Source organism: Talpa europaea, assembly GCF_964194135.1.
Source record: "Talpa europaea genome assembly, chromosome: 2".
NCBI lineage: Eukaryota > Metazoa > Chordata > Mammalia > Eulipotyphla > Talpidae > Talpa > Talpa europaea.
The window spans coordinates 17,381,286-17,405,276 of NC_140068.1; the positions used below are offsets into that span (position 1 = coordinate 17,381,286).

The 23,991-nt window shown below is 41.2% G+C and overlaps 1 protein-coding gene across 1 annotated transcript; it reads left to right on the plus strand.

The window, feature by feature from the left end:
• Nucleotides 1-666: 666 nt before the first annotated feature.
• HIVEP2 (HIVEP zinc finger 2) lies at nt 667-19,015 on the plus strand (the record flags this gene model as incomplete). Its single annotated transcript, XM_084259545.1, has 6 exons — nt 667-5,829; nt 7,074-7,228; nt 10,627-10,802; nt 14,257-14,358; nt 15,148-16,043; nt 18,206-19,015. 6 exons carry the CDS (start codon nt 667-669, stop codon nt 19,013-19,015), a joined length of 7,302 nt encoding a protein of 2,433 aa, XP_084115671.1.
• Nucleotides 19,016-23,991: the final 4,976 nt, after the last annotated feature.

The window sequence follows — 23,991 nt, forward strand, 5'->3', positions numbered from 1 at the left end:
TCTACCAAAATTTTTCCTTTGAATAATGTTCTAACCAAAATTAAGGAGTATTTAAAAGGATGACCAAAATTTAAGCATCAAAGAGATTTATGCTATGACTTAATACTCAGCTTGAATTAACACCTTTAATTATGAAATTAATGTAACAGTTCTAAATAGAATTCCTTGAAGTAAAAACCATTTTGAATTTACATAATTTCAGGCACACTATTTAGGAGTGGGTTTGGTTTCTTACTTGATAACTGTTATGACAATCTCATTGTGTTTCCTTTTCTTTCAGATGATTTTATCTTAGTGAAACTGGCAATTGAACTTTGCTCTAGTTGATGGGCAAAATTTCTCCTAGACTATTCATCATCCCAATTTCATCCCAGTTGAAAATATTCAGATGTCATAAGAAATCTTTATAGATTTGCACTTAGCTTTTGGAGAGACATTTCTACCATGGAGAGAACTGTGTTATAGCCCTGGTCGCAGGTCATGACCATCTAATGCCCACAGACTCCGGGTGGGTGTGGAAGGTTCCAAAGAGAAGGAGCACTCAGCAAGTTTGCAGACCTCCTGGAACATGGAAGCAAGCAAGTTTTAAAAAGCACAGCTTTGAAGACACTCCATGAATCTGCAGGGCTCGCAAGCGAAGTAGCACTTAAGACCTTGTGTAACAAAATGGACAGTGGAGACACAGCTCTAGGACAAAAAGCTACCTCAAGGTCTGGAGAAACGGATAAAGGTAGATGGAGGCAGGAACAATCAGCTGTTATTAAGATGAGCACTTTTGGCAGTCAAGAAGGACAGCGGCCGCCACAAATAGATCCTGAGCAAATCGGAAACACGGTATCAGCACAACTCTTTGGTTCGGGGAAGCTGGCCTCACCCAGCGAAGTGGCACAGCAGGTCACAGAGAAGCAATACCCACCGCACCGCCCCACTCCCTATTCATGCCAACATTCACTCTCCTTCCCTCAGCATTCATTGCCACAGGGGGTCATGCACAGCAACAAGCCACACCAGAGCCTCGAAGGCCCTCCGTGGCTTTTCCCTGGCCCGTTGCCATCTGTTGCCTCTGAAGACTTATTTTCTTTTCCTATCCCTGGCCACAGTGGTGGTTATCCCAGAAAAAAGATTTCAAGTCTGAACCCTGCTTATAGCCAATACTCCCAGAAAAGTATTGAACAGTCAGAAGATGCTCACAAGAAAGAGCACAAACCCAAAAAGCCCGGCAAGTACATTTGCCCTTACTGCAGCAGGGCGTGTGCCAAACCAAGCGTACTGAAAAAACACATCCGGTCCCACACTGGTGAGCGGCCATATCCATGTATACCTTGTGGTTTCTCTTTCAAGACAAAGAGCAATCTGTACAAGCACAGGAAGTCGCATGCCCATGCAATTAAGGCAGGATTAGTCCCTTTCACAGAGTCAGCTGTGTCTAAATTGGACCTTGAGGCCGGTTTTATTGATGTAGAAGCAGAAATCCATTCAGATGGTGAACAGAGTACAGACACAGATGAGGAGAGTTCTTTATTTGTGGAGGCCTCTGACAAAATGAGTCCTGGCCCACCAATCCCCCTTGAGATCGCCAGCAGAGGTGGCTATCACGGGTCATTGGAAGAATCATTTGGTGGTCCGATGAAGGTGCCCATTTTGATCATCCCTAAAAGCGGGATTCCTTTACCGAATGACAGCTCTCAATATATTGGCCCTGACATGCTACCAAATCCGTCTTTAAATACTAAGGCTGATGACTCTCACACAGTTAAACAGAGACTTGCACTAAGACTGTCAGAGAAAAAAGGACAAGATTCTGAGCCATCTCTAAACCTTCTGAGCCCGCACAGTAAAGGAAGCACTGACTCTGGTTACTTTTCTCGCTCAGAAAGTGCAGAGCAGCAGATCAGTCCTCCAAACACAAATGCAAAGTCTTATGAAGAAATCATCTTTGGCAAATATTGCCGGCTCAGTCCGAGAAATACACTCAGTGTCACCACCACCAGTCAGGAGCGCACCACAATGGGCAGGAAGAGCATGATGGAATCATTACCTCACGTGAACACCAGGCTAGACGTCAAGATATTTGAAGATCCCGTTTCACAGCTGATCCCAAATAAGGGAGAAATAGACCCCAGTCAAACAGGCATGCTGAAATCCACTAAATTCAACAATGAGTCAAGACAACCCCAGATTATTCCATCATCTGTCAGGAATGAAGGAAAACTGTATCCCACAAATTTCCAAGGCAGTAACCCAGTGCTCTTAGAAGCTCCTGTAGACTCTTCACCCCTTATTAGGAGCAACTCCATGCCAACTTCTTCAGCAACTAATTTAAGCATTCCTCCCTCTTTGAGAGGAAGTCACTCATTTGATGAAAGGATGACTGGTTCAGATGACGTGTTCTACCCGGGGACTGTTGGCATACCCCCTCAGCGCATGTTGAGAAGACAAGCGGCATTTGAGCTGCCTTCGGTACAGGAGGGGCACGTGGAGGCAGAACACCATGGCAGGATATCAAAGAATACTGCAAGTTCATCCTTGAAGGAAAAGAAACTGATTCCTGGTGACAGGGTTGGGTATGACTATGACGTTGGCCGGAAACCCTTTAAGAAGTGGGAAGACTCTGACACACCAAAGCAAAGCTACAGGGACATCTCCTGCTTAAGTTCATTAAAACATGGTGGAGAATATTTTATGGATCCCTCTGCACCACTGCAGGGAGTGCCGACCCTGTTCGGAACTACGTGTGAAAACAGAAAACGCCGGAAAGAAAAGAGTGTAGGGGACGAGGAGGACACCCCAATGATCTGCAGCAGCGTTGTCAGCACCCCCATGGGAATGGTGACTTCAGATTATGACCCCAAATTGCAGGTGCAGGAAGGAGTAAGAAGTGGATTCCCCGTGGCTGGATATGAGAATCCTTCTCATGGCCACTTGGAGCGTTTCGAGCCATGTCGACCTCAGTTGCAATCGGGAAGTCTGTCCCTTGGGTCCGAGGAGTCAACCTCTGCCACTGATTCAGACAAGATGTCAGACCTAGGGGGCAGGAAACCCCCCGGGAATGTGATTTCCGTGATTCAGCACACAAACTCGCTGAGTCGACCCAATTCATTTGAAAGGTCTGAGTCTGCTGAACTCATGGCTGGCGCACAAGACAAAGCCTCTTCGCCATCTGAGACCTGCGATAGTGAGATCTCAGAAGCCCCCGTGAGTCCAGAGTGGGCACAAGCGGGGGAGAGTACAGAGAGTGGGGGGAAACCCTCTCCTTCACAGCAGATCCAGCAGCCGTCTTACCACACGCAGCCCAGGCTGGTTCGCCAGCACAACATTCAGGTTCCTGAGATTCGAGTGACCGAGGAGCCTGACAAACCAGAGAAGGAGAAAGAAGCCCAGAATAAAGAACCAGAAAAGCCAGTGGAGGAATTCCAGTGGCCCCAGAGAAGTGAGACTCTCTCCCAGCTCCCAGCTGAGAAACTGCCACCCAAAAAGAAGCGTCTGCGACTTGCAGATATGGAGCACTCTTCAGGGGAATCCAGCTTTGAGTCCACGGGCACCGGTCTGTCTCGCAGCCCCAGTCAAGAGAGCAACTTGTCCCATAGCTCCAGTTTTTCGATGTCTTTTGAAAGAGAAGAAACCATAAAGCTTGCTGCACCTCCCAAGCAGGATGAGTTTGGAAAGCATTCAGAATTTTTAACTGTCCCTGCTGGTTCATACTCCCTGTCAGTCCCTGGCCACCATCACCAAAAAGAGATGCGACGCTGCTCGTCTGAACAGATGCCTTGTCCTCACCCAACTGAAGTCCCAGAAATTCGGAGCAAATCTTTCGATTATGGGAACCTGTCTCATGCTCCAATGGCAGGGGCACCCGCGTCCACGTTGTCCCCATCACGGGAGAGGAAGAAGTGCTTTCTGGTGCGGCAGGCATCCTTCAGCGGCTCTCCGGAGATCGCCCAGGGGGATGCCGGGGCAGATCTGAGTGTAAAGCAGGAGCAGATGGAGCACCTGCATGCTGGCCTCAGGCCCGCATGGCACCATGCCCCATGCCCCCTGCTTCCTCCTCTCCAGGCAGAGGACCCAGGGAAGCAGGTCGTGGGTCCTTGTACCCAGCTGAGTGCAGGGGCACTCCCCTTGGCGCCACAACAGATCACGCACATGGACAGTCAGGAGTCGCTGAGAAATCCCTTGCTACAGCCCACATCTTATATTCCAAGCAAGCACCTGTCTGAACAGCCACACTTATTTCCACATCAAGAGTCCATCCCATTTTCTCCAATCCAGAACGCCTTGTTTCCGTTCCAATATCCCACTGTCTGCATGGTTCATTTGCCAGCTCAGCAGCCTCCCTGGTGGCAGGCTCATTTCCCCCATCCCCTTGCTCAGCACCCTCAGAAGAGCTATGGCAAGCCTTCTTTCCAGGCAGAAATTCATCCCACCTATCCCTTAGAGCACATTGCAGAGCACACTGGAAAAAAATCCACTGAGTATGCACACACAAAAGAGCAAACTTACCCGTGTTATTCAGGAACTTCAGGGCTACTCCCAAAGAACCTGCTTCCAAAGTTTCCATCGAACCAGAGCACCATGTCAACTGACACTCCCTCCGAGCAGGTTCTTCAAGGAGATTTTGCCTCAGCCAACACTGGGTCTTTACAGTCCTTACCAGGAACGGTGGTTCCGGTTCGGATCCAGACCCATGTACCGTCCTATGGGAGTGTCATGTACACGAGCATTTCTCAGATTCTTGGGCAGAACAGCCCTGCCATCGTCATATGCAAAGTAGATGAGAATGTGACCCAGAGAACGCTGGTGACCAACGCGGCCATGCAAGGGATCGGGTTCAACATCGCCCAGGTTTTGGGGCAGCAGGCAGGCTTGGAAAAATACCCTATCTGGAAAGTACCTCAGACCCTCCCCTTAGACTTGGAATCCTCCATCCCCTTGTGTTTACCTTCCACCTCTGACAGTGTCGCCACCCTGGGAGGTAGCAAACGGATGCTCTCTCCAGCCAGCAGCTTAGAGCTCTTCATGGAAACAAAGCAGCAGAAAAGGGTCAAAGAAGAAAAGATGTATGGGCAGATTGTGGAGGAGCTCAGCGCGGTGGAGCTGACCAACTCAGATATCAAAAAGGATCTCTCCCGCCCACAGAAGCCCCAGCTGGTTCGACAAGGCTGTGCTTCTGAGCCAAAGGATGGCTCGCAGTCGGGGTCATCTTCCTTTTCTTCGCTGTCCCCCTCCTCGTCTCAAGACCACCCATCAGCCAGCACGCCCTTGAGGGAGCCATACCAACCTGGCTCCAGGGCACCGCTTCTGGGGCAGAAGTCCAGCGGGCCCTCTGAGAGCAAAGAGTCCTCAGATGAGTTGGATATTGACGAGACAGCATCTGATATGAGCATGAGCCCACAGAGTTCCTCATTGCCGCTGGGCGATGGTCAGCTGGAAGAGCAGAGAAAGGTCCAGAAGCTGCCTGTTGGCATGCTGGTGCACATGGCCTCAGGCCCAAGTGGGAAAGTGGCAAACTCAACTCTTCTTTTCACGGATATGGCAGATTTCCAGCAGATTCTTCAATTCCCCAGTCTGCGGACAACAACTACTGTGAGTTGGTGCTTCTTGAATTATACAAAACCCAATTATGTGCAACAGGCCACCTTCAAATCCTCGGTTTATGCTTCATGGTGCATTAGTTCCTGTAACCCAAATCCATCAGGATTGAACACCAAAACCACTCTGGCTCTCCTGAGGTCCAAGCAAAAAATCACTGCAGAAATTTATACTTTGGCTGCTATGCACAGGCCTGGAGCCGGCAAGCTTACATCATCAAGTGCTTGGAAGCAGTTTGCTCAGGTAACTGATGTTGTTTCTGAAAGTGTTCTGGGATGTGGATTTGATTGCTGAGCCAAATACACAGTGAGGGACAGGCACCTTAGAAAATACAAGCAAAATGAACTTGGGGAACTTGGGGGAGTCCTCTGCCTTGCTCACGGGGGAGAGAAACTGCTTCCTGTGAACTTCATTCTGAGGATCTGGGGAAAATCCCAAACACAGGGTATTTCATCCAGGTGCCATGATGTTCCAGGACAGACAACAATTCCCCTGTGTTCTTTTCCCTTCTAACCCGTGTCAGTGACCTGACATATTGACTTCTTTTGAGGTGAGGTGCTCAGGAAATGGAGAATGGGACTTAGGACAGGGAGTGGATGCTGAAGGAAAGAAAGTTCTGGCAGGAGACCTATACAGTGTCTGAACTAAATTTTGCAAACTTCAGAGGGCTTGCTCTTATTTTTTTTTTAAAGATTTATTTATTCATTACATACAAAAACTGGAGTACAGACCAGACATGTGGGAGGGTGGAGGATTCACCAGAGATAGAGCAGGGAACAGAACAGGCAGATTGACTGAAATACACTGCTGAGGGGAGCAGTGGGCGAGACAGGAGAGGTCTGCCGCGCCATGTGGGTATCTCTTTGGCCAGCCGGGATCGAATCTGTGCTGCAGAGGCTGTGGACAGCTTCCCAGCGCTGCACTCAACCGCCTGCGCCACCAGAGAGGCCCCTGAGGGCTTGCTCTTATTGACAAGACTCTCTTATTGACAAGACTTTTTACCACAATTTATCTTTTCTTTCTTTCTCTCAAAATTCATTTTCTCAAGTGATTAGGTGGTTTGTTCCTGCATGAGCAATGAATGCCTTATACCTAAAATTATAAAAATAGTAACAAAGGATACTTAGGAATTTATGCTAAATTATAAAAGAAGTGAGGATTTAATAATATTTTTTATTTATTTCATTTACAATTTCCCTTCAATCTTTTTTGAGAATATTTGCTTAATTGAGGTTGCAATAGCTGCAACATTAGAATATACAATATTTTTAAAGTTCTTACTGGTATTGCACATGTAGATGCTAATGGAGTATTTTTAAAGAACAAAATATTGAATGTGTTCTGTAGAAACTGTCATTCTTTTCTGACTGTCCTTTTTGCCCCTTATTTTATGTAATCAGTGCATGGTTTTTTTTTTAGCATGGAGTTTAATTTTCAGCATGTTTCTTAGAGAAAACATGAAATGATTTTCTCTTTCTGTCCTACAGATGAAACCTGATGCATCCTTTTTGTTTGGCAGCAAACTAGAGAGGAAACTAGTAGGAAATATCTTAAAGGAAAGAGGAAAAGGAGATATTCATGGAGATAAAGATATTGGATCCAAACAAGCTGAGCCAATTCGAATTAAAATCTTTGAAGGAGGGTAAGGAAACATAAGTGCAAATATAAAGTATTCAGTTATAAGTCAGAATAAATGGTCTTGAATGTCTGCATGGAAAAAACAGTATCTGCTCTGGTTGGAAGTGAGAAGTGAATTCCTCTTCTATTCAGTTTCTGAAGTCTGGCTAGTAGTAGATATTGAGTGTGTGCCCTAGTCTTCATGTCTTGCTTTTAATGAAAATGTCTCTGTTATATATGGTTCGAGTCTCTGCTTTAAATTTTCATGCCTCTAATTTAGTGTGATAGCAACTAAATTGGTGGACTCTATGTCATCAAAGTATGTTCATTCTTTAATAATATTATAATGGACATTTGTTGTGCTATTAATGGACATACTTTTACTCCAAGCTTATAAAAATGCAGTCATGTACACTCATGTATATTGCTAGAAACTCCTAAATTAATTTGTTTGTTTTATTGCTTTTATTATTACCCAAACTCCAGACTTGGGATTTCATCAGTTCCATCAATGTCCTCTTCCTGTTCCAGGATGCAAGCCAGGGCACATTTGCATTCAATTGACATCATCCCCCGAACTTCCTCTCATCTGTGATTGTTTCTCTGTCTTTAGCATTTAGGGGAAAAAAAAAAAAGAATTCTGAGTTGTGCAAACTTATGTGATAAGGTTCATTGATTTTGTTATCTTAATAAGAAAAAATACACGTATGTGTAATGTATAATTTTTGATTTTGACAGAAACATATCTTCGATCTACATTCGGATAGAAAAAGTCCAGACTTTTGTTTTTAAAATTAAAAAAAATTTAAAGTACATTCACCATAGCTGGGGCCTTATGAGATAATTAGCCTTATCTCTACAGCAGGCCTATTTTATAAAGATTTCCATGAGCATGAATGTATTCTAATTATATTTGAAGGACAGAATAGAGTTATCTGTTTGACTATTGAAGGGTCAGTATCTAGTCATATGAACTACTGACTTCTCACATAGTTTGAAGATGGATTACTAACGGTGATTCCCACTTAGATTTGGCCCCATTGGGATAGATGCCTAGTATTTTTGTCACTAAAACCACTCTTGTATGTAGTGATGAAGTCATCTCAGGATTTTTTGACAACCCTTATCTTTTAAAACAAACCAGAGAAATGAAGATTTTATCTTTCCTCAGAGACTGAGAGGTCCCCGTCAGTGAATCAAGCCCCTCACAGTCAGCAGTCTTCTTCATAGTGTGCACTTGTACTAGATTAGCAAGACTATCACAATTACTGTGTGATATGGGGAACCCATCTCCTCTAGCAAAGGATACAAGTGAAAAGGCATATGTGAACGTTTTGTGCACATTTAGTCTGTGTTCTGATGATCCTGTGGGATTGTGACCACATTTCATTTCCTCTTTTCAGTGCCTCATGTTATGGGCTATGTCCTGTCATTTCTTAATCTATGTCCCAACTTCTACCTGGGGCTGACCAGGGGTTCATACCAAGCAATGTGTTACTACCTCTTGTTGTTTTAGTCACTGCAAAGAGACAACTTCAAAAAAAAGGGTATTATTGGCCAAATTCTTAAATGCTTGTGTTCCTTTTTTTTAATCTAATTGATATGAATAGTAATTCCATTAAACATATCTTTATTATTTTTTCAAAATCCATATCAAGTAGACTCATGGGTCTGTAAACTGTTGAATGGTAAATATTTTATTTGTACAATTTTTTTCCAACTAATAGATATATTTTATACAAAATTCTGGAAGCAAGTTAGTCAGCTAAGACATTATAAATAAAATTATATTATTTGAAAATAAAATGCATTTCCCATCAAACATGATGATGGGCCTCAGTAAGCTTACAGTATCCTTCTCTGAAGAAATCTAGCTTTCTATAAAATATTTATTTTATTTCTCCATTCCTTGAGCTATTTCCTCTAGTTAAGGACAGAATAATGAAATTAAAAGGTGAAAGATATTTGACATTTTTAGGTTATTTTCTACTATATTACAAAAGACACTGTGATATACAAGATAAAGTTCAAAATAGTTTGAAGAAAAACTGACATTGGAAATTCTTATAAAAATGGGAAAAGACTTAAAGGAGCAAAAAGCATGCAAAATTTTTTGATACTACTTAATTCTCACCTGGATTGGTGCTGGCCAAAAAGTCAATAATGTTAAATTTAAATAGCATCCATAGCTTAGTTGGTATTTAAATATATGCATGGATTTTCTCTCTTAGAAATTCTCAGTGAATTTGGACAAGTAAAGTAGAGCTTGTTTTTATTCTTGATGCTGGATTAGCTAGTACAAAATGGAGAAGTCTGCAATGCGCTTAGAATCTAAAAAAACCTGTAAACTTAGTACCTTTAAGTCAGTTCACAGTGAATGATGGTATTTTGTATATTAGTTTACCCTTTGAAAGGAATACCTTTTCTTACTCTCAAAAGGAATGTCTGTCCAAGAATGATAGTAGGCCCATAATTCTAGGTTGGCTGTGATTTAAGAGATCATGATATTTGTCCATTCTTCTGTAGAATGCTACTGTACTCTGTGATAGATTAGGTTTCACTGTAATCTAAACAAAATGTGATGGTTGAGCACTGGATCAGTTTCTCCCTTGATTATCCCAGTGAATACCTAAAGCTTTGTTCATCTAACTGATTTGATTAAACTAAATAACCTCAGACATCCTTTCAAACCTCTCGATTAAATTCTTTTGGAAACAAATGCAGATTTTATTGGAAAAATAGAATCTCTAGTTTTCGTTATATAACAGTACCTTCCAGACTCTGCTTTAGTACAGACTCATGGTCCTTGGGAAGAGCAGATCAAATATGTAGACAACAGTTGGTGAGCTCAGTTCAGCCTGTGTAAGCTGGAAATGGCTGAGGCATTCTCATGCCAGCATTGTAAAAATAGAGTGGAAACTTGCAATGGAGAATTCTATTATCAGTTATATTTATTTTAGCAAATTTGGAGGGGTATATGTGTTGTACATGCACATTGTGGATGAGGAATGTAACAAATGATGCTTGATGGTTTGAGTAAGGTGGAATAACTTGTTGGATGTTTCTGATTGAGGTTGTACTAGAGTCCAAAAGTATTGAGGTGTGGCTCTGTAACTCTTTAAGGCTTACATAAGCCCATTTGAATGTCTACACTGAGTCCCTGTGTTTACACTACATGGAAGAGACAGTTCCATTTTGGACTCTATGTAGAAAAAATTACATTTTTGTTTACCATGCCAAACTTGTTATCTAATTTTTTTCAGGCATCTGCTGCATAAATTTCATCAGCTTTGTAGAACTAAAGTTGGATAATTGTTTGTAAAAGACCCTCATAACAATTTGCCATACCAGTGATTAGCTTTTGGTTTGATATACAACATGCAAAAGTATTTGAAAACACACTGGGATCCTTTTTTAAAACAGGTATAAATCAAACGAAGATTATGTATATGTCAGAGGACGGGGACGTGGAAAGTACATTTGCGAAGAATGTGGGATTCGCTGTAAGAAGCCAAGCATGCTCAAAAAGCATATCCGTACCCATACTGATGTCCGGCCTTACGTGTGCAAGTTGTGTAACTTTGCCTTCAAAACGAAAGGTACGGGTCTGGCTTTTTTGAAGAAAAAATTTTTATGGCTACTTTGAATCCTGAATACCATTTCCTTACTTTCTTCGACACTACATAATATTGTTTGTGACAGTGCGACACCACGGCATGTATTTTCTCCCTCATGTAAGTGATTAAAGGATGTACATGAGACAGCAAGGCTCCTTTTATGACTTAAGTAAGGGCTGTAAATGTAGGCCCAGGCCAACTGTCTCCAAAGGAAGTGGCTAAGAATTTCCTGGAGAGCTATTACTTTATGTTGGAAATGTTACATGGTCTAGAGAATCTTTGCACGAGTCCTGAAATTCTGCAGGGTGAGAATCCATGCATTGGCATTAGAGAAGCCGAGCAGAAGCTGGGAAGAAAACATGTGCTGTGGTCAGTTTCAAGATCATAAATAATGTAGAGACCCACAGACTCCCAGGTGGGTCCCACCGTGCACACTTGCATTAATTATGCATAGAAGTTTGATAGCCTGTGCTCTGTGTATTTATCAACACAGAGACAATTTCTTACTCTCAGGCCACAATTGTTAATCTCAAAACTAAGAAACGACACTCTGTGTTTTTTTTTTTTTAAAATCTGTTTTGAACCTTAAGATGTATATTAAAATATTTTACAGAAGAAAGTTGCTTTGATAATTTTATCATTTTATAAAATTTTATAAAATGAACATGTTCATAATGCGGTATTCTAAGAATACAAAACAGTAGTGAATTAGAGGTGATTTGCTCTTTGTAGAAGAACCTTTCTGCTATACCAATGGATTCTCTAGACAATATACCCCCTTACTTACCTCATATCTGCTTTAAATTTGCAGAACAAGGAACCTGTTTCACTACTCATCAAGAAAAATAAGTATCAAATAAAATAATCGTTGGTAGAGAAATGTGTCTCTCTTTGCTTATAACCCAAATCCTAAGTTACCTTTTTTAGTTTGTCAGAAGTATAAATGTATAGCCTCTCAGCAAGTCCTGTTTCTTCTTTATTAAAAAGATATTTATATTACAAGCATGCCGCCTTCTTTGAGGCCAGGAAAAGAGGGGATAAAGGGAGTGTCATTAGCATTTCAAAAGAGATAACCTTAATGTCTTTTAAATATCATCCACTTTTGCACAATCAAGCTTTTTATATAAACCCTCACTGAGAGAGACTCCCCAGGAGTTGAGATAATATAAACTTTGGTTTTAGGAAATACTGAAAATCTGTCAATCATGAAAACTGATCTATCTTAATTGGGTATGAGTCAGCTGTAGATTTAGCTGTGTGAAACACTGGGTGAGAGACATCACATTGCTAGATTTTTTTTTTTTTCCTGATCAAATGAATTGGACTGTGAACCATCGTCCTGGAGTTTTAGCAGGATATGATTTATTCTTGGTCATTACTGGAGTTTCCTTGCCATCATTTGGGAGTGTACAGATGTCTCAGAATCTTAAAAAGAGTAAATCATCCTGGGAAATCCTGTGCCAGTTATCCCTTCCAGCTGACATGCCTGTTGTCAAACTATGTCATCTGAGTGCAGATCTGGCGCCTACTTGTGGGGTCAGTCCCCTCTCCATCCTTGTACCCCTCCTTTGGGACACTCCCCTGCCATCCTGTGCCCCGCCCCCCTCGCTGTAATCCTTCGGATGTTGAAGAGTTCAATAAAGTAAAGCCAGGATGGGGTTGTTTCAGAACTAGATTTCTAACTTTAAATGTACCCTAAAAGATCAGAGCCCAAAGTCTGATCTTCCTCTTGAAACAGGTGGAGAGAAAATTGAAAAGAAACACATACTGACATCAAAATAAATCATCTTGGCATGTCTAACGTGACACCCATCCATATGACTTGCCCCCTGGAAGAAACTGATCAATTTATACCTCTTTACATTTATACATTTTAGAATTCTTGGTGATTTAACTATAAAAATATGGAGATCTTCAGAAAAATTGTAGATATGATTTTTTGATAAGTAAGAACAATAGGGTTCAAAATATTTCCATTTTCAGAGTTATCAAAATAGCATATAAAATTCATAGGTATATAAGATGTATTAAGTAAAAAATAAAGCAATACAAATAGAATAATAAATAATAGTGTCCCAGTGTAGAATTATATCTCATGTATTACATTAAAAGTAATATAATCACCCCTGCAAAGGGATTAGACTATTTCAGAAAGCAAGAGTTTCTACCTCAATTCAATGAATCCACTTCTAAAAATACAGTATTGCTGATAAATTGCTAAAGCAGTATTGAAGGGCATAGATAAAACATGACCCTTTTAACTGAATTAATTCCTGGATCTTTTCCAATAAATAAATACACATGTAGGTATGTATATGTATGTGTATATGTGTATATATATAATTTAATAGATCCTATTCAAAGGTGATTAAATCAATATTTTCCTAATATCTCACATTCCATATAGTGATTATATAAAGCTACAGAAAACACACACATATGTATACATATAATTGTGTATAGCTATATCATCACCACAATACATACTTGACATGAAAATTTTTCTTTTTCCTTAAAGCAATAGAGTTTCAAAATAAATAACAAGAAAATATTGCTGTTCTAAAACTTTAGAAATTACTGTTGCAAAATTTGCTGACAGATACAGATAGATAGGTGCTAAATATTGAAAATAATGTTCTTATAAATAGCGAGCTAAGTATTTGTATCTTTGAATTCATTTATGGGCTGGTCCTAACATTAATCTGCCTATCTTTTTTTCTCCTGACTAGTGAGATTCCTTCAAGTTGTTTTTTAATGTTTGTTTTTTTAAAGTTTTATTTTTATTTGTTTATGCATATAAGAACTGTGGTGTAAACCAGAGTTGCAGGGTGAAGGGTCATTGAGAAGATTCACCAGAGACAGAGTGGGGAGCAGAACAGGCAGACCCACTGATTTCACTGCAGACAGGAGCAGTGAGCAAGACAGGAGAGGTCTGCTGAGCCATGTGGGTCACCTCTGTGGTCAGGGACAGAACCCATGTTGCAGTGGCTGCTGATAGCTTGATGCTGAGACTTAACCCCTTGTGCCACCAGGGAGGTCCGAGATTCCTTCAAGTTTTATCTCTATCATTGCCAGAGGTCTGGGGTCTGATGGGGATGGTGATTGTGTATCCCTGGTGATAGGGAGTCCAAGGAAAGTGAGTCTTTGGGGCCAAAGATACCATATGCCCTCTCAACTGGGAAAGCCTGGGGTTCCCAGTCATGCTTGAACCCTGCTCTTTCAGTCTTTTCAGATGAAGAACACCTGAGATAAGATATAAAGAAAACAGCTCTGATGTCTTCTCCAACTAGATTTTCCCTCTTAAGTTGGAGGCAGGAGTGAGTGAATAGAGACAAAGATATGTTATCTCAAGTTAGTTCCTTTCATGTTGAATTTGGGAGCAATTATCACATTTTGGTAACCAATTTTGGGGGGTGGGGTGTGCTATGTTTTCTAGGAAACCTAACGAAGCATATGAAATCTAAAGCACACATGAAGAAGTGCCTGGAGTTGGGCGTCTCGATGACATCAGTGGACGATGCAGAAACTGAGGAAGCAGGTATTTCACAGTTTACTTGAATGGTCTCTTCACTAAGCTTTGTGGCCCAGGTGGTAAATAAGTTTAGATATTTTCAAAAACCTAATCCCATTTCACTTTATTAAAAAACTGAATATAGAAAAGAAGTCTGACACATTGAATTGCTTGAAACCAACTGAGAAGAAACAAATACATTTCAGTTCAGATTGAGGGGGGGAAATACTTCTGTCTCAAACCATAAAGGAATCTAATTGCACTTGCATTATGATGTGTATTTAAATTTTAATACTATGTGATTTAAATTTTATGAAAATTTTTGGGAAATTTGAAAAGCATTTTAATATGACATTTTTCCTATTAGGAAGAAATCTAGTAGAAAAATAATCCATCATTAACCTCAATAGAAAACCTGAGGGTCAGCCCAGCCTCCACAGATATATCAAATGTACATAACCATACCTATTGAGAGAAGTCATTGCTTTTCTTTTTCTTCTGGTGTCATCATTAACATTATGTACCCATTTGTTGAGGTTTTTCTATAAGTAGAATGATGACTGAGATAGAAGTTTCCATTCCAGAGTTCTCATTGTAGGGCAGCAGAGAACCACAGGGGTTAAGATCAGATAGATAAGAACAATTTCTGGGTCACAGAGGTAGGCGCCTGGTGATACAGGAGTTACAGAAATTCAAAGATGGAATTTGCTCTGGGGCTGGAGGTTAAGGAAGACTTTTGGAAAGATGGTGCTTAAATTAGATCCTAAACTTGCTGTTTGGATCTTGATCACTACTGTCTTTGTTAAATTGTTACAGAAACGATGGAAGATTTGCACAAAGCAGCTGAGAAGCATAGCATGTCCAGCATTTCAACTGATCATCAGTTCTCCGATGCTGAAGAATCAGATGGTGAAGATGGAGATGACAATGATGATGATGATGAAGATGATGATGACTTTGATGACCAGGGAGATTTGACACCAAAAACAAGATCAAGAAGCACCAGCCCTCAGCCTCCTAGATTCTCCTCCTTGCCTGTGAACGTTGGCGCCATACACCATGGGGTCCCCACAGATAGTTCCCTGGGGCATTCTTCATTGATCAGCTATTTGGTTACTCTGCCAAGTATTCAGGTTACTCAGCTTATGACACCAAGTGACTCATGTGAAGACACCCAGATGACAGAATACCAGAGGTTATTCCAGAGCAAAAGTACAGACTCGGAACCAGACAAAGACAGGTTAGACATACCTAGTTGTATGGATGAAGAGTACATGCTATCTTCAGAGCCAAGCTCCTCTCCGAGAGATTTCTCTCCCTCAAGCCGCCATTCTTCACCAGGATATGATTCTTCACCCTGTCGAGATAATTCACCAAAGAGGTATCTGATACCCAAAGGCGATTTATCACCCAGAAGACATTTATCACCTAGGAGAGATCTGTCACCCATGAGACATCTTTCACCAAGAAAGGAAGCTGCATTGAGAAGAGAGATGTCACAAAGAGATATTTCACCAAGAAGACATTTGTCCCCAAGGAGGCCAGTGTCACCTGGGAAAGATATTGCAGCAAGAAGAGACCTTTCTCCCAGAAGAGAGAGAAGATACATGACCACCATCAGAGCACCATCTCCCAGAAGGGCTTTATACCATAACCCACCATTGCCCATGGGGCAGTATTTGCAAGCAGAGCCAATTGTATTGGGGCCGCCTGTAAGTATAACTAGCTTTCTCTTTCTGATATATACAATGGAGCCAATTGATAACAGTCCTGTGAAATTCATTGTAACATGAAATATCGCTCATTGGAGGAGTGGATTTGGTTCTGAAAATAGCAGGAATGTTTTTATTGCATGCTATTGTCAGCAATAAGACTGGGGCATTATCCCCAGGTGGTGTTGCATCAGAGCAATAGTGCATTGCCAGCTTAACAGGTGAGGGCTTCCTAAATGCTTTCCAAGCTTAACTAATTGTAGACATGAGCTGAATGAAACCTTTTCATCAATTGAGAACATGAAACGACTATATATACTGACGCTTGCAGGGACATTTAGGTGTCAGTTATATAACTCTTTGCCAGGTAAGGATTCTGATTCAGGCATTAGCCATGACTTTTAAAAACCTGAAAAACCAAATATCTTATTACCCTTCCCATAGTGAGTAGACATGGGAAACTTGTGAAGGACTGATGAGGACAGATGGGCTCATTGGCAGGTTGGTAAATCAAGAACATAGATGCTTTTGTTTCTTGTCATGAAGACCACCTCCTGCTACCAAGTACACTTGTTCAGTGAGGAGGTGGGCCCAATGAGAGTGGGAAATTGGGGAAGACAAGGAAGTATCAAAGGAGATTTCTATGGTATGTTCTCATTATATATTACAATAACAGCAGTAGTAATCATGGATTCATTTGATTATCTTCAAAGATTATTATTGTAGGTATTAAGAGTTCTTCCTCATTAACAGTTGTTTGATGAAGGAAGCATATATTTTTCTAAACCAGAATGAATGTAAGATGGATTTTTGATAACATTCAAAAATTCATTCTCATACCATGGAATTCTCACCTTACCTAGTTTATGGGGTTCTAGTGGTTATAGGATTCTTGATGACATTATTTCTCCTGTACTTCCAGAACACATCATTTGTCTCTAGACTGAACATGGCATAGTCTGGAACAAAAGTAAAGGCCAGCCTTGGCACAGAGTAGCACAAACTCATCCCTTAGTCACTCCTGAGCCCATCTTGCTCTCTAAATAAAACTGGATATCTTGAGTTTCAGAACTGAAATGACCTTGAAGTAAATTGGAACTTTGTTTTGCATTTCCTGGTTTAATCATACTTGATAAGTTCCCATCTTTCAGATTTTAAGTTCTCTAAAAATCAAAAGAAACTGAAGTTCCCTTTAGATGATAATTCATTGAAAGAATGAATCTCAGTAGCTGAAAACTCTTGGTCTCATTATAGCCTGATAACCTCTCAGTCTAAATTGTGTTTTGCTAAAAAAAGAATGTTAGAAAATAAGTTTTCCACAATCAGGACTGGAACTATGAAATCTGGAATTCAGGACCAAATTTTTAAGCTTTCTTAATTCATCAATTGCCAAGAGGATGTTTAGTGGGAATAGTAATATAAAAAAGGAATTAAAACACAAACATCTTTGGTTCCCAGCTCTACATTTGAATATGCTTTGTAGCTATTTGAAATACTTAATGTTAACTACTTATCTGGTGGATAGTTTCCCTACAAGAACTGACCTAGATTTGGGACTTGAGGAAGAAGCTGGCCTTCCTCCTGGAGTGTCTCTGACAGGAATGTATCCCTATAGCCCTTGTCTTGCACCTTGATGTGCCACCACTATGTGGTCATCTCTTCTGTGGAAAGTTGTTTTCTTAAACCAGTTTTCAGGCATGTCACTCATCAACATTTAAGAAAAAAATATTGCAACTCTGCCTAGAATATCAACAGATGGCAATCACTTTACTTTCTTTTGAATTTAAAAGCAGCTATCACTAGTGTTGTTTTTTTTCCCTTCCTGAACTTTTTCCTGGTAATTATCCATTATTTTCTTTTCATTCTCTCTTATGAAAAATAACCGAGCTGAAATGTGTCTCTGTACCCAGTGGAAAACACACTGCATGTTTTATCACATTGCTGTTTAAAAACAAAAGTAACTATTCACAAACCAACAGTTTCTTTCAAGGATTATAAGACAACTGAGAAATCTCTTGTCTTGAGAAATGAAAAACTGGTAAAAGGATGAGGTCGTTTTCAAGTGTTCGGAGGAAGTGAGGAGATGAAATAACCTACCCATGAAGAGCTGTGGGTTCTAATGCTATGGGTCCTAATGCTGTGTTCTCTGTTTCCCTGTGCAGAATTTAAGAAGAGGATTATTACCTCAGGTTCCTTACTTCAGTCTCTATGGAGACCAAGAAGGTGCTTACGAACATCCAGGTTCCAGCCTTTTCCCTGAGGGTCCTAATGACTATGTCTTCAGTCATCTTCCACTCCACTCCCAGCAGCAAGTGCGCGCTCCTATCCCCATGGTGCCAGTCGGTGGAATCCAAATGGTTCACTCCATGCCGCCAGCCCTTTCCGGCTTCCATCCTCCACCCACTTTGCCTCTGCCAATGGAGGGCTCTGAGGAGAAGGGCGTTTCAGGGGAGCCCTATGTCAGTTCTAAGAAGCATGAGAAGCGACCGCCTCACGCCTTGCAGTCATCTGGTCCGCCTAGCTCGCCCTCCTCTCCCCGGCTATTGATGAAGCAGAGCACTTCGGAAGACAGCCTAAATGCCACTGAGAGGGAGCAGGAGGAAAACATACAGACTTGCACAAAAGCCATCGCCTCTCTCCGGATTGCCACAGAAGAGGCCGCTCTGCTTGGGGCAGATCAGCCAGCTCGGGTGCAGGAGGCCAGTCAGAAACCCTTGGAAAATGCACATGTTAGCATCAGACACTTTAGTGGACCTGAGCCAGGCCAGCCCTGTCCCTCAGCACCCCACCCTGACTTGCATGATGGTGAAAAGGACAATTTTGGTTCATCACAGACTGCATTAGCGCACTCTGCATTTTACAGCAAGAGTTGTGTAGATGACAAACCGCCGGGCTTTCACGGCAGCAAAGAATTCCCTTCAAGCACAGAGGAAGGCAAAGACCCTTCATCAGAAAAGAGTCAGCTTCATTGATCTAAGATGCATGGAGACTTTCATTTCCACATTTTCCCATTTTGTTTTTGTTTTTCTAGAAATAGAAGTAATCGAGTTTATAGCATGCCTGTCCTCAGTTACAGTAGTTTGCTATTATATATACTTTTGTTATATCAAAGAAATTAGGTAAATTAACAAGTCATCATGAGCCTGACCAAAACAAAATTTGAAATTAACCTACTGGGTCTGGTACTTTTAAAATTGTACAGATGTTTGTGCCTTTTCTTTACTTTGCTTATATTCTTATAAGCATTTTTTAGCAGTAATTTGTACATATTTTAGAATTTGTGTATCTGCTTTGTAATAAATGTAATTTCTTTCCTTTTTTGGACACTTGGATCTAAATGATGTAAAGCAAAACAAGCATCAATATATATGTGAGGTTGCACTAAAACATATTTTTATATGATTAAAACTGAACAGCTTTTATGTACAGCTCTGATTCTGTAATACTAATATTTATTTACTTTGTTTCATAAATTGTACATTTTTTCTTAATGTTGTGGATTGCTTTTCTATGTGAAGCATGGGATTTACTGTTGCATAACTAGAACAAAAATGTATATTGTAAACAAGATATTTAAACTAGAGTATCTTATTCTGCACTTATGCATTAGTTTTAAAAAAAGATAAAAGGATGTATCAGTCAGTTCTTAACTCTTGTAAATTTTTTTGTCTCTTGTTTGCTGAATTGACTATAACTTAAGTGCTGATTGTGATTTTAAACTGATAGTACCGTAAAGCATTAAAGTAAACAATGTGCTATTGTGAGTTTTTTCAAAGCTTTATAAATCAGTTATAAATAATATTAAAAGTATTTGGTCTTATGTGAACATGTTGCTCTATATACTCATCTAAAAATATGGGAAAACATTCCACCCCGTGTAAATATGTACAAGTGCATCACTGGTACAGTTTTATGTAACTAGGTTGGACACTAGGGTACCACAGACCTATGATAGGGTGTCTTTAAAAAGTAACAAAGCACATGGGACTGTATAGAGCTTGGTTATCGGCCGGCCCGGTGGCTTGGCAGGCAGTGCTGTGCGCTGCCCCTGGAGAAGACCTGGGCTTGGAAATCTCCTTGGTTCTTGCTGCACAAGATGGTGACTGGCGAGAAGGCTACTACAGAGGGGTCACGCATGGACTCTGAGGGTCGGGTGTGGAAACAGGGAGGGGCATGGAGATCAGCTCACCAGCCCTTCCTGTCAGCCAGTCCACATGGGAACAGGGTTGGCATCAGCTTTAGGGGAAGCCACTTTACCCTTTTGAAAAGGGGAAGAGTGTCACACTCCTGGCTATCTCAGGGGGAATGGGAAAAATAAGTTTCCAGGGGAAAAGAACTTGTGGGAGGATGATGTCTTGTATATAACAATCAGATTGGGCTTTGGTTAGTGCTGAAGGTGGACAGAGCCTTTGTAGGTCCAGAAGAACAGAAGAAGAGGAAGAGGGACAACAACACGTGCGTGCATACACACACACACACACATACACACAACACACACAATCTGGGTTATCTTTGTGCTATATAGTGGATTATAATTCTGTGAAACCAAGTTTGTATATTGAATTACATTAAGGAGTGTTCTTTAAAAAGAGAAATAAATATACAATTACATGCTTGAGGTGTCTAGTTTTTATGTGTTGTTATATAATTTTAATCTCCCAATTTTGCTTCTAAGAAATTTTGATGCTACCAACATACCATCTGTGCTTTTAATTGCTAGGCTCTGCCCATCCCAAAGTGTGCCAAGGATGAATGCTCTTAACAAGTGAAAAGGCAGTCACTGGCTTCTATATGTCATTCAGTTAGGACAGAGTGGTCAGCAGTGTGAGCTTCGGAAATCACCTCCAGAACCTAACATGGACATGGGCTGAACACACCATACCTGAAAAGAGCCATGAATTTGCACACACATGTGAATTTCCACTGGGAAACCTCTTTGTTATTTTTACCAAAGTGACTGAAGGCCAAAACTGACTGAAATAAATATACCATAGTATGTCCACAAATCAGATATTTTATTATAAAAGAGTAGAACCTTTTTAATAATGAAAGTAGAACCTCATTAAAGTTCAAAAATGTATCAGTATTTCCACTAGAAAAAGCTCAAATGGGTGGACTTACAACTTACCTACTTTGTTTGATGAGCCAAACCATCTATTTAAAGTATGTTTTACAAAAATGAATCAAGCCTAACAAAACTAGGCAGCCTAATGTCTGTTCTCACCAAAAAGAATCCGTGAAACATTTTATTATATAAGACAATTTGTATGTCTTATCCTTTATTGATGTGTGTGTGTGTATGTGTGAATGGTTCTAGGCCAAATTATTTCGCAGTTTCCTTCCTTCATTTGAGGTAGTTTTTTGGGATCAATGGGTTTGGAGTGAGGGGTCCTTGGGTTCACTGTAGGAAAAGTGTCACCAGAGCTCCCCTTTCAGCAGCACACAGTGAGTTTCCCAGGCGAGTGTCTCCACGAGTTGGAGACATAAGTTACATTTAAAGAACAGGTTTATTAGGAAAAGGGGACAGAAGAATGAAGGACACTTGCATAGACACAAGCATGCAGGAAGAGCTGCCCCGAAAGGGACAGGTTTGCTGAGAGAGGCCTGCATGGTTGCAGGCGGGCAGCCTTGAGGAGAGCGGCCTCCACTGAGGGAGGTCAGTGAGAAGAAGCCCTGGCAGGTACAGGTCACAGGCAGGCAGGAAGGCCGCTGCCCCAAAGAGGGAGAGAGTTGGTGAAAAGAAGCACCTGCATAGTCACAGGTGGGCAGAGGACTGCTGCCCCATGCCAGTGCAGAGACTGCCCTGATACAGTCTTTTTCTCTTTGGGAGTGGCTCACTCCTTTGTGGAGTGTCCTGTTTGCTGCTGATTTTGGATAACAATGCAGTCTCCATCTCCGTATCTTTACTCTCAGATCTGTGCTCCAGCAGTGTGGTATCTGCTTGGGCCTTATGCATTGTGATAAGGCACTGGTGCCTAAAGAGTTTGGTTTCTATAGCTGGGTTGATGGTCATGTTAATCCCCTGTACCCCCACCTCCTTGTGTGAGTCAGGTTTTAGTCTTGTGATGCCTCCTTTAGGATCTTCTTATTCTTTCCTCCATCACACTTCTACACAAAATAGTTTTTAGGTGCTTACTATGAACTTGGTACCATGCTGGGCATTTAGGCTGAACAAGAAACTCAGCAAGGAGCTCAATTAAATAGAAATGGCCTATATGTGAGTAAATATGTATAATATGATGTTAGGGCTAAAATAATGGCACATTAGGTGCATTTTGTAATAGCAAAGGAAAGAGCAATTACCCTGGTGAGACTGGAAGGTGGATAGGGCAGGCTTCATCACAGAGTCAGCCTGAAACAGATATACTGATTTATTTGAAACAATATATTGATTTAGTTATTAAACAGATAAATTTTCCTCACCTGCAGTAGGACACAGATCTGGTAGGTGTATAGTATTGCATGGAGCATTAATGTCCTTGACTTCATGGAGTTTACATTCTAGAAGTAGCAGGAGATAAAAGAAATGGGAAGGACATGTTAGATAATCCAAGACATGTAAAGAGTGATGGGGAAAAAACAAGAGGTAGCCGGTTCCCTGTGTATGTGACGAGGGGGTATGTGGTTAAGTTAACAAGGCACAACAAAGCCCAATTTCCTCATCCAGATTAAGAAACTCAGTTCTGGCTCTATAAGCAATGGGGAGCCCAGGAAGGATAGAAGTGAGGAAGTGGCATGCCATTTGTGGGTTCCCCAGTCACCCTTGTTCTTGGGATGTAGTCTTGGAGCCCAAAGTTCCTGCTGGTCAAGACATCCTATCTCTAATCCCTGTTTACACTTAACTTCCTGTCAAGGTGCTCTAGCTGGTTATGCTAATCTGGCCATAATGTCTGCCTGTGGGTTTTCAGCAGATATCCTCATGCCAAGACTTTTGTCCTGGTAAGAGGCCCCCTGTTTTACTCTACATTTTAGCTTTGCCAGCAGGAACTTTGGGCCCCAAGACTGTGCCAGCAACAATTCAAACAGATGATAAGAGGTCTGGAGAGTTTAACTTAATGAAGAATTGATAATAGCTAGCAACTGATTAACTGATTTGGTGTCAGTGATGAAAGAAATGGAGGAAATAGGGCCTCCCCGGTGGCGCAGAGGGTTGAACGCCATGCTGTGAAGCTGTCCGCAGCCTCTGCAGCCGGGGTTCGATTCTCGGCCAGCCAGGGAGATACTCACATGGTGCGACAGACTTCGCCTGTCTCACCCGCTTCTCCCTTCAGCAGTATCTTCCATCCGTCTGCCTTTTCTGCTCCCCACTTGTCTCTGGTGAATTCTCTCACCCTCCCACGCCTCTGACTATACCCCAGTTTTTATGTAAATAAAAAAATCTTTAAAAAAAAAATGGAGGAAATAAAGATGCAGGTGTTTTTCACTTGGGCAATGGAAAGAGAGTGAGTAGATCTGTACTAGATTCAGATAAAATGAACTAAGTGATTCACATATATTGATTTACTTGAAACAACATATTGATTTATTCATTCAACAGAGAAATTTTTATCACCTATAATATGTGAGTGATTCAGAATGAGTTCAGTCTCCCAACAAGAAAGTCCCAAATTAGGTGGAGACTGGTTTGTCCGTTCTTGTCACTTAGTCATAGCTGAGAGTTCTGAATTGAATGCAATCACTCAGGGCATGTGGAGAGTAGGAGAGGAAGTTTGGGGACTTCCCTTTGAGGACAGAGAGCTTGGGTGCCAGCCATGAAGACATATTTCAGATGACAGCACAGCTTGTATGCTGAACCCTCGCTGTACATAAATTTGTGAATTTTTTTTGAAACTTGATTTTCATAAGTTCTCCAAGATAATTTCTAGAAATAAAACCTTAAGAACATCATATTTTGAGAAAAAAAGGCCATCTCTATATGTGGAATTACAAAACTATGGCATTTCCTAAA